Source organism: Lathyrus oleraceus, chromosome 2 (genome assembly GCF_024323335.1).
Source record: "Lathyrus oleraceus cultivar Zhongwan6 chromosome 2, CAAS_Psat_ZW6_1.0, whole genome shotgun sequence".
NCBI lineage: Eukaryota > Viridiplantae > Streptophyta > Magnoliopsida > Fabales > Fabaceae > Lathyrus > Lathyrus oleraceus.
In genome coordinates this window covers 369,868,051-369,878,661 of record NC_066580.1, presented here as the reverse complement: position 1 = coordinate 369,878,661, position 10,611 = coordinate 369,868,051, and the positions used below count along the sequence as shown (strand labels likewise).

General features: G+C 36.0%; 1 protein-coding gene across 1 annotated transcript; it reads right to left on the bottom strand.

The window, feature by feature from the left end:
- Positions 1 to 286: 286 nt before the first annotated feature.
- LOC127119554 (probable serine/threonine-protein kinase PBL3) lies at positions 287 to 2,711 on the bottom strand. Its single transcript, XM_051049804.1, has 6 exons — positions 2,393 to 2,711; positions 1,964 to 2,283; positions 1,572 to 1,707; positions 1,322 to 1,458; positions 1,115 to 1,238; positions 287 to 905 (listed from the first exon to the last, which is right to left on the bottom strand). Exons 1-6 carry the CDS (start codon positions 2,454 to 2,456, stop codon positions 454 to 456), a joined length of 1,233 nt encoding a protein of 410 aa, XP_050905761.1. The 5' UTR covers positions 2,457 to 2,711; the 3' UTR covers positions 287 to 453.
- Positions 2,712 to 10,611: the final 7,900 nt, after the last annotated feature.

Below are 10,611 nucleotides of genomic sequence, written 5' to 3'. Positions count from 1 at the left end.
ATCGCCTTTTTTTGGCCTTCACTAACATGTGTAATGAGCTTTAGGTTGTGTCTTAGTGTGACCAATCTTACAACAAACAATGATCACATCTTGACTTTTTTCCATCTCTTCCCTTTATCATATTTTGATTTGGAGCATAAAATGTAGATCCTCCTGATTCTCCCTTGGTTGCGACCATATTATCTCTTTCAATTGCGATCATAGCCTCTTCTTTAAGGACGTGACTGAAGACACGTCGCAGCAAAAGCAAACGTTCATTATAGTCCAAACAAATTGTTGCTTGTGATTGAAAAAATTATGGAATGATGATTTGTGGTTGGATTGGTATATAATGATGTGTTTATGATGTAGGCGCAAATTGAAAAGATATGCCACAGCTCACAAAACATGCTTGTCAAAAACACAACCTCTAAAAATAACAAATTTACATACAGAACATTCCTCATGCGGCAACTAATGCGCGCGAGGAGATTGCCGAACAGATGGCAGTGGCGATGCAGTAGGAGTTACATTTAAAGGTGTTCGGTTTCGCGCAGGAGACCTTCTCACCGGAGCATGAACTCTTTGCTGTTCGGATAGTGAAATCCGGGCTGCTTGTTTAGGAGCTTCTATCTGTTCAAGAGTTGCTAAAACATCTATCATTGGAGGCCTTGCTTTAGCTTCTCTGTTAAGGCATTGTAGAGCAAGTGTAGCAGCCATGAATGCTCCTTTTTGCGGATATTGGCCTTCTAATTTTGAATCCATGATTCGGAATAGTCTTCGCTTATCGCCTAAATATGGTTTTGCCCAGTCTACTAGATTCTGGTCCACGCCGGCTATTGTTTTGTCCACCGCGCGTCTTCCTGATAGAAGTTCGAGCAAAACAACTCCAAAGCTGTATACATCACTCTTAGCCGTCAGCCGACCTATAAATACAATGATCAATGCTTTAGTGTATGAACAATTAGAAGTCCTACTTAACTGCATTTGACGTAACAGTGACAAAGATTTTATGAACCCTATTTAAGTACGGTTTAACTGTGACAAAATTTGGATTTTGTGCATCAGCCCGACTTGCACCCTCATGCCTATTGACACCAACTAAGAACTAAGTACTAATAAAGCAAAAGTATACCAGTTGCAACATATTCAGGTGCTGCATATCCTTGAGTACCCACAACTTGAGTAGACACATGAGTTCTATCACCGGTAGGACCCGCTTTAGCCAAGCCAAAATCGGATAGTTTCGAATTAAACTCCTGCAATCCAAATGCATGATGAGTAAGAAATTTACAAAAATACGAAAGTTATAAATAAGATTACATATTCTCAATGATCTTACCGCGTCCAAAAGGATGTTAGAAGCTTTGAAATCGCGGTATATAACTTGTGATTTGGCATTGTGAAGAAAAGAGAGTCCTCTTGCAGCACCAATAGCCACTTTCATTCTCACCGGCCAAGACAGTGGTTGTGGTCCTCCTGTCAAATTACAAGAGCACAAATCAAACTTAGAAAACAACAAACTAAAATTTCAATTTTTTAAACATGTTAGTTAAGAAAGGAAGAAACATTTAGCGATTATGGAAACTTACTTCTAAACAAATGGTTTTCTAAGCTCCCTTTAGGCATAAACTCATATACCAAAAGCCTGTTGTCTCCCTCCAAGCAGTATCCAATTAATTTAACCAGATTAGGATGATGCAGTTGTCCTAAATAGTTAACCTCAGTCTGCAAATAGATTAATGTTTCATTAACTAAAATTCATTATCATGTAGAGAAAAGGAGGGGAAATAGTCTTCCGATCTTGATTTATCTGCTACAAACTACTAACTGTGTGGAATATCTTACCGTCCAAACAGTCAGTAGTTTGGAGCAAATAAATCAAGACCGCGACCGCACTGATTGTAAGTACAATAAATATGTGTTAATTTACTAATAACAGAGAATTCAAATTTTCGATGAAGTAAAGCATACAAACACTTACCAACCATTCTTTATGACCTTGAAAACCTTCCGGCTTAAGTCTTTTCACAGCAACAACCATACCCGATCCAGGTTTCGCAGCCGTATAAGTCTGTTCATCTATCCATCCCTTATAAACATGACCGAATCCTCCTTCACCCAGAAGACTATCGGGACGAAAATTCCTCGTAGCATTCTTTAGCTCATTGAATGAAAAAGCTTTAAGATTAGGAGAAGACAAGATTTCCCCCTCAGACCTCGGTGTTGGAAGAAGACTAGAGGAATTGCTTTTGTCACTGTATGATGGAATTGTTAAACTAGAAGGAGTAGTTTTCGAAATTCCTGGTGCCAAAGAAGAACAAAACCAAGACAAGAAAATCAACAATAACAAAGACTCCAAAAAATCATTAGTTTTATTAAGAAAGGAACGTGATAGTTAGTTATGAGTTACCAGAAGTGGATCTAGAACTTTGAGCTGCATCAACTTTAGCAGAAGAATCAAGACAGTTACCCATTAGTTTCTGTGTCACAATTCTCAACAAACACGAGTCACTTTTCTGAGCTTCTCTTCAACGGTTTATAAGTACACAACACAGCAGAGAGAGAGAGAGAATAGAAGAAAAATAAGTTACTTTTTAGGATTGAAATTTCCGAAAATTTTGTGTGGTGGAAGAAAAAGGAACAAAACTTTGGGTTGAAGAACAAGAAATTTAGTAGTAACAGGTCATGTGAAAGGAACACATGTTTTCGGATTCGCGTATGATAAATTAGTAATAATAGAAAGATTGAAACAAAAGATGTATAAAGCGCGTCGCGCGTGAACACGTGGAAACACTGTTTTGTCGTTATGACTGATTCGTCAACGTTGGTGGATACCCACGGGAAATACCTAAAATACCCTTACATGTCTTTTTGTGCTGTTTAGGCTTTTTTTTGTGCAATTTACTTGGAGTGAACGCGTTGAACTCTTTGTAGTCACAAAAGTTATGATTCTTTAAATGGATGCCGCATATGGGTTTGTCTAAGAAAGTAGAGTCATTTTTTCTTGCTAGAACTTAAAATGTCGTTTATTACTAGTTTAGTTTTAGCAAGAAAGATTAGTGACATTTGAGAGATTAATCATTGGTCAAGTTCGCATAAGGTTTAAGAATATATTTTGTCCTAGTTATTCTTTGGAAAGATATTGGTGCGTGATGGTTTTACTTTTCTTTTAGGTAAACTTGCACTTGCTATGAAAGGTTTTTGTTTTTAATAATGCTTATTGGAAAAGGATGTTGTTAAATTTTATTTGAGATTGACTTCCAAGATACTTCCTTCAATTAATACTATCATTTAAGAAAAAGATAATGTTTAATGTCTACTATTAGTCATGTTTTTCTATTGAAATTGGTTTGTCAATTCTATAATATTAACAAGTATTAAGAAATGGAGTTATTGATGTATGAAAAAGATAAATTATAAAGTATTTTGCAAAATTTGTTTTTGTTAATGATATAAAAGAAATAAATATAAATAATGAAAAGAAGAATTAATAATAAATTTTTAAGATTATAATAGAAATAATAATATTAATTATTTATTTATTAATATTATAAAAATAATTTACATTTGATTCATTTTTTTTTAATTCTTTTAAGTGACATAATATAATTAAAAAAAAGCGGAGGTAGTACTTTTCAAAAACGTAAACTTCTATTTAGTATATTAAATAATTTGTTTTAGACGTCAACTTTTCTATGCATGGGTTCATATAGTTAATGGACAAAGTTGTTTCACTCTTGTTCAGGTCTGTCAAAAGGTTCGATGATCGCGGTTCAGAGAAGACAATGGTTCACTAAGGCAATCATAAGGTATGAGTGTTATCTTGGGCTAGTCTGCAAGTTATTCAAATTCAGGATCCATTCAGCAGTTTTTCGCATTCTACGTTTGATGATAAGCGGGTTGTTATAACCACTCTATTATATAAAGGAGAGTCGCACCATTTTTTAAGTACGATTCAAATTCAAACTTCATTTACTAATCTTGTTCATATATTGACTTGAGTGTTTGCTAACTTCTCAGGTCAACCTCTCTCTCGCCATTGGAAGCTTGATGCATTGTTGCATCTCGCACCTCCAACCTCTGACCAATTTTGGTTCCCTAGCAGAACATTGGTGCCTTCTGTGGGAATTAACATCCGATTCTCGCATTTTCCATGATTGAATACTCGTTTCTCGATGCACCAAATCGAAGCTTCTCAACCTAGAGAATTGGATTTCATGATATCGAACCACATATCATTTATTTTCAATCTACTCGAGTAACAGATCAACTCTGATTTTCAACTTTCTGAATCTCTAACCTCCAAATCTTCCTACAATAGCAAGATCTAGAATTATCCGCTCTACTGCTTTATGTGAAGCAGTCGCTGCTGCTAAATCCACAAGAGATCCACCGCATCCTCCTCAAAGTTGTAAGAATCAAGTCATCGTGAACACTCTGTTAAATATGGATCTCGTTCTACATCCCCTAACATACGGACTTACGGAGCTCAAGATATGCCAGAAACAAGTCGATCAATACTCTCATGTGTTTTCCTGCGATTTCCTTACGGCAATTTCACTCTTAAACTCATTTTTTTCAACTTAGACCTATCTTAAACATCCCCTAACATGTCAAATAAGTTTATTTTGAAAATCTATTACTATAGGTCAATTACCTACTGTTATTTCACTTTAAACCTATCAATCAACAACTTATTTCAAAAAATCCTCATAACTCTAAAAAAATCATCAATAGAGTAACTCATTATTATTACTTGTGTCAGACCATCAACAGGGTAATAACCCTTAACATCAAGGCATACCAACACAACTCTAAAACAAAACAGAGTTACTCAAGTAGTAACTTTGACAACTCTAAGATAAAAAATCCCTAACACCAAGATAGTTTATTTACGAGTTGCTAACACAGTAGGCCAATTTACCACTATAACTCATCACATACTCATCAAATCAAACAATTTAACAAATACAATCATGAATTCCATTGATTTCAAGAACACAACAACAACATGTCAACACATCAAATTGCAATTCACATCTTGGCATATAAAAACAGAATTATCATTAAATTTTCATCAACATTCATCATAACTCAGAGGAACAACAAACTCTATATGAGGTTAAGTGTCCATCCACTATACCCTTCATCATACCCGTATTATTAAACCAAATTCCCACCCTTACCTTAGATTTCCAGCAAGCACTATAAACTCCTCAACAATGGTGATTTTTCCTCTCTAAGTTTTTCCCTTCCCAATTTCTCGTGTTTCCTCTTTTCTGCCAAAATACGTACTGTAAACTCTATTCCCTCACAATTCTCTAAAAACCTAGTTCCGTCATTAAACTATCCTCATCTTAACCTTAATATTTTTTTATAATCCCCACCTTGCCCTTAGTTACTCATCATAAGTCCAATATTTCCCTTAATTCCTCTACTTGCATGTTTTCTCTTTAATTAATTTATTTAATTTAAATCATATAACTGAATCATTATTTTAATTAATAAAATAAATTCTAAACTATTCTATCAATCTCTAATTACCCCCACACTCTATTATAGTATCAGGCCACACACCCTTCCTCTCACCCACATTTATTTAATTGTCCACACAAATTAAATAAAATAAATACGTAAAAATTATAATTAAATTAAAGTAAAATAATTTACTAAAAATGGGGCATTACAACTCTCCCCCACTAAAATAATTTCCGCCCTCGAAAATTTATTATGCAACAGGGTCGGGTAAACCTCTATCATCTGGCCCTCAAGCTACCAATTCACGTTTCCACCACCTGGTCCTCCCCAAGATACATTCACCAAAGTAATCTCTTTATCACGCAACTGTTTCACTTCCTGATCCTTTATCTGCATGGGTGATGCCTCAACAGTCAGGTTATCTCTTACTTACATATCATCCACTTGGACCACATGAGACGAATCTGGAATGTATCTCCTTAACTGAGATACATGAAACACACTATGAAGTTTAGCAAGTGGCGGTGGCAAGGCAATCCGATAGGCCACCTCCCATATCCTATGCATAATCTGGTAAGGACCAACAAAACACAGCGTGAGATTCGAGACTTTAAAGCTCAACAAACACCGATTACCAGAGTAACTCTCAAAAACACATGGTCTCCCCTTGGAAATCAAGTCCCTTCCTTCGTATATCATGATAACTCTTTTGGAGACTCTAAGAAGCTTTCATCTTCTCCTGAATCACTTTGATCTTATTTATGGTATATTGAACAATTATAGGTCCAATCACAACACTATCTCCTGAACCATACCAACAAAAAGGCGTCATATACCTCATACCATACAATGCCTCAAACAATGTCATTCCAATACTTGAATGGAAATTGTGGTTGTATGTAAACTCAATCAATGATAAAAGCTATCCCAAGCACCTCTTTGTTCAAGTACACAAGCCTTTAACAAGTCTTCTAGCGACTGAATAGTCCTCTTAGTCTGACCATCTATCTGCGGATGACAAGTGGAACTCAACTTCAGCTTAGTTCCAAACGTAAATTGCAAACTCTCCTAGAATCTTGATGCAAATCTCGAATCCCTGTCCGGCACAATACTCGAAGGTATACCACGTAGCCTCACAAAGTTCATAGAAATGATATCCCATTTCCACTCTACAATATTCAGCGGTTGCATCGGACCTAACGGCTTCTGATTTTCAATCTTTGACTTCTGGTAAGTAAAACACGAATGCACAAACTCAGTAGCATCTCCCTTCATTCTTGGCCACCAAAACAACCCCTTTAAATCTTGATACATCTTCGTAGCGCCAGGATGAATACTCAATCCACTTCTATGACCCTTCTCAAGAATACTCTTCTTAAGCTCGGGTACATCAGGAACACAAACTCTACCTCTGAATCTCATCACACCATTCTCATAAATTCTTAAGGCGCCACCCTTATTCGATGGATTAACATGAGATGATCTATAAAATTAAAATTAGATCTCTGACCCTCTCTGATCTCTTCAAGGATACTAGTCGTCAGCTTCAACATATCCAACTTCACAATGCTAGGAGTTTCTTCACACACTAAACTCATATCTCTGAATTTCTCAATCAGTTCTAACTCTCAAACCATAAGCATCAACATGTGTAAGGACTTCCTACTCATCACATCAGCTACAACATTAGCTTTACCCGGATGGTAACTCAAATAAAAATCTCAATCCTTCAGTAGTTCAAGCCATCTCCTCTGCTTCATATTCAACGATTTTGATCAAATACATATTTCAAACTCTTCTGGTCACTGAACACTTCAAATTTGGAGCCAAACAGGTAGTGCCTCCAAATATTTAACATGAACACCATTGTTGCCAACTCAAGACCATGCGTAGGATAATTCCTTTCATGAACTCTCAATTGCTTCTAAGCATAAGCCACAACTTGTCCATTCTTCATCAACACACCTCCCAGACCCATCTTCGAAGCATCACAAAATATAATAAAGTACTCACTTGAATTCAGCAAAATCAAAACTAGACAGACATTGACTTCTTCTTGAGTTCTTGGAAACTCTCTTCACAATGCACATCCCAAACATAGGCTTGACCCTTTCAAGTCAACTGAGTCAATGACAATTTAACTTCGGAAAACCTTCAATGAACTTCCTGTAGTAACCAGTCAATCCAAGAAAACTTCTAATCTCAGTGACAGACTTCAAAGTCTCCCATTGTAACACAGTATCTATCATCGACAGATCCACAACTATACCACCACTAGATATCACATGATCAAGGAAACTCACTTCTCATAACAAGAACTCACACTTGGAAAACTTTGCTTACAATTGGTTATCTTTCAATGTCTGCAATACAATTCTCTGATGTTCCGTATATAGCTTCATACTACCATCATTCTTCTTCACTAATAGCACCGGTGCACTCCACGGTAAAACACTTGGACGAACAAACTTCTCCTCAAGCAGATCTTCCAATTGTTTCTTCAATTCACTCATCTCTGAAGAAGATATCCTATAAGGAGCCATCGCCATCAGACTAGTACCAGGTTCTAGGTCTATAGAAAACTCCATTTTGCACTCTAGCGAGAAATCACTGATGTCTTCAGGAAACACTTTCAGAAACTCACACACTACAGAAAGATCATGAACTACTCCATTGCATATGGCTTCCAACGAAGCTAACATCACAAACACTTGCACCCTATCCTTCACAGACTCTCTCACTTGCTTAGCTGATACAAATGTCAATTTTTCACCCCCACCGAACTCATATTCACGCTCTGGAGGCAAGTCGCAAATATCTTCATGAAAACATCAGTAATCACACACAGCTGGCATAAAACTAGTTGTCACATTGCTCTCTACTTTTCAAGAAGCGGACATCAATAATACCTGGTCGTTTTCCCTAAAGACATCCCAACTTAAGCGGCAGACAAGAATCTTGAATAAACAGCATCTTTAGTGTCGAGAATAACATAACTTAGACATCGCCTAAGCTCTTGCAATCGGCGACACACTGCACCAACTTATCAAGACATATGGTAACCATTTGGTTTATTTCCAACCGGTTCATTCCAATAATAACGTCAACTTGTTCCAACAAGATACAAACCGTACACATACTTAGGAAACACGCTAGGATACTTAACACACCACAGGTTCATCTCTAGCCAAAACATCATATTTCCCCCTCACAAGGAAGCAAACAATGAGAACACTTGGCCGTCTTCCTTCAAGTATCACACAATTTGCTAACCGACACCATCCTCGAATCCGACCTCTCTTCGGGTTCAGGAAAATCACAACATTCTCAAAACAGTTGAACTAGCCAACACTACACTCTCACATGCAACAACATGATGTCAAAGCTCTCTACAATTGTAACATCCAAGAGAAGACGACGCTTTTCCCCCACTTGTTTCATTTCTAACCTGCAAATGGAAAACAAAACAAGCATCAGAAGTGTTTTCACACACATTTCACATTCTAGGGAATAACATAATTAAACAATCTGGTCGAACAGACCGACCTGCTCTGATACCACTATGTAACACCCTAAACCTCGCATACAATTTTAACATATAATTTTATTAGAAATTACAATCACATAGGGTGTTACTCGCATAAAAAACATAACCTATTCCATAACACGGGTTACAATAGAATAGTTTTATACACACATTTGTACTTGGGATGTTTACACGACATTCAACTCATATGATCTGTACTTGGGATGTTTACACGATATCCAACTCATCTGATGTTTAAGATGTCATCATAGCAGAATCATTAATAAAAAAATTAATCAACAATATTGCAACTCATAATATTTATTATCATAAACGTTAACTTTATATCATAAGTAAAAGGAGTTCATAACAGTCAACTCAAAACAACTTGGAAAATCTCAACAACATAAATACTCTCGAATTCAAACATAAACGACATAAGAATCAATTCAAGTGTTTATCCCTCAACCTGATGTTACATGATCAGAAAAAGTCACCACTAATCAAAGCGATAAACTAAATAAGTAACTCCAAGAGCTATCTTCTACTTACTTCAGCAATGCTACTCTTGAGTATCTGCATGATTCCCATGTAAAGGCACCATTCAAACATAAGGAGTGAGAAATGCATTTAAATAATTTAACGATGCATAAACAATCAGAGTAGATTAAATACAATATAGTTCAAACATAATCCACTATGCAGCACAACACATGTATTCAAGTTTCATCCATTTCATAATAATACACAATCAATATGCAAATGTGACTCTCAACAACATCAATAGACTCATATGCATGCGGTATCGATCTCAACAATGGTTCCAATTACGAACCGGGTCCTAATCAACTATAAACCCATGGGATTCACTCAGCAAACCCTAATCCCCACACCGAGCTCCAAGCCACAACATTAAGCTTAGAACAATTATCGGTCACCAATATCAAAACCTATAATGGCCTATTTCACAATAACTGCAACTCGTGATACATGAATGAATGTATGCATCATCACAACAACTCAACAACACAAACGGTATCATATCAACCGCATAATTTCCTATACAATATCAACAGGATAGTTTCACATAGAAACTACACATCTCAACTCAATATGTTATCATTATAAGTACACCAATTCATCTCATAATCACATCAATAATTGCAATAACACAAATAGTATCACTATAACCACATCGATCACCATACTCAACAGAGTAACTCATTTCAAGCACATATAGTAATTCAACTAAATAAAATTATTAATTAACATACATGCAACTCATCTTTAACAATACACCACAATACATCAATTACACTCATCACGTATAATACATCAATTCATACTCATACGGTAGCATATCGATATCATCACTTACACAATCAACACAATCATATTCAAATAATGATTTAAAATACCAAACGGAGTCGTAACCAAGCAAATGAATATGTTCTAGAAAGTTTAGAGAGTCTATTTTAAGAATATGATTTTTATTTCAGGACTTAATACCCCAATTGGTTCCGTTTAATCAAACCACAAGAACGGATACTCTCATTGGGCATAATTTTTTATCTGACTTAAAAATGGCGTTAAAAGTTATATACTTATGAGAAAATTATGAAATT

Coding starts and splice junctions, on each gene's coding strand:
- LOC127119554 (XM_051049804.1), bottom strand. CDS start 2,456: ATGGGTAACTGTCTTGATTCTTCTGCTAAAGTTGATGCAGCTCAAAGT. Junction 2,284..2,392: donor AAGTTCTAGATCCACTTCTG/GTAACTCATAAC, acceptor CTTTGGCACCAG/GAATTTCGAAAACTACTCCT. Junction 1,459..1,571: donor AGAAAACCATTTGTTTAGAA/GTAAGTTTCCAT, acceptor GTAATTTGACAG/GAGGACCACAACCACTGTCT.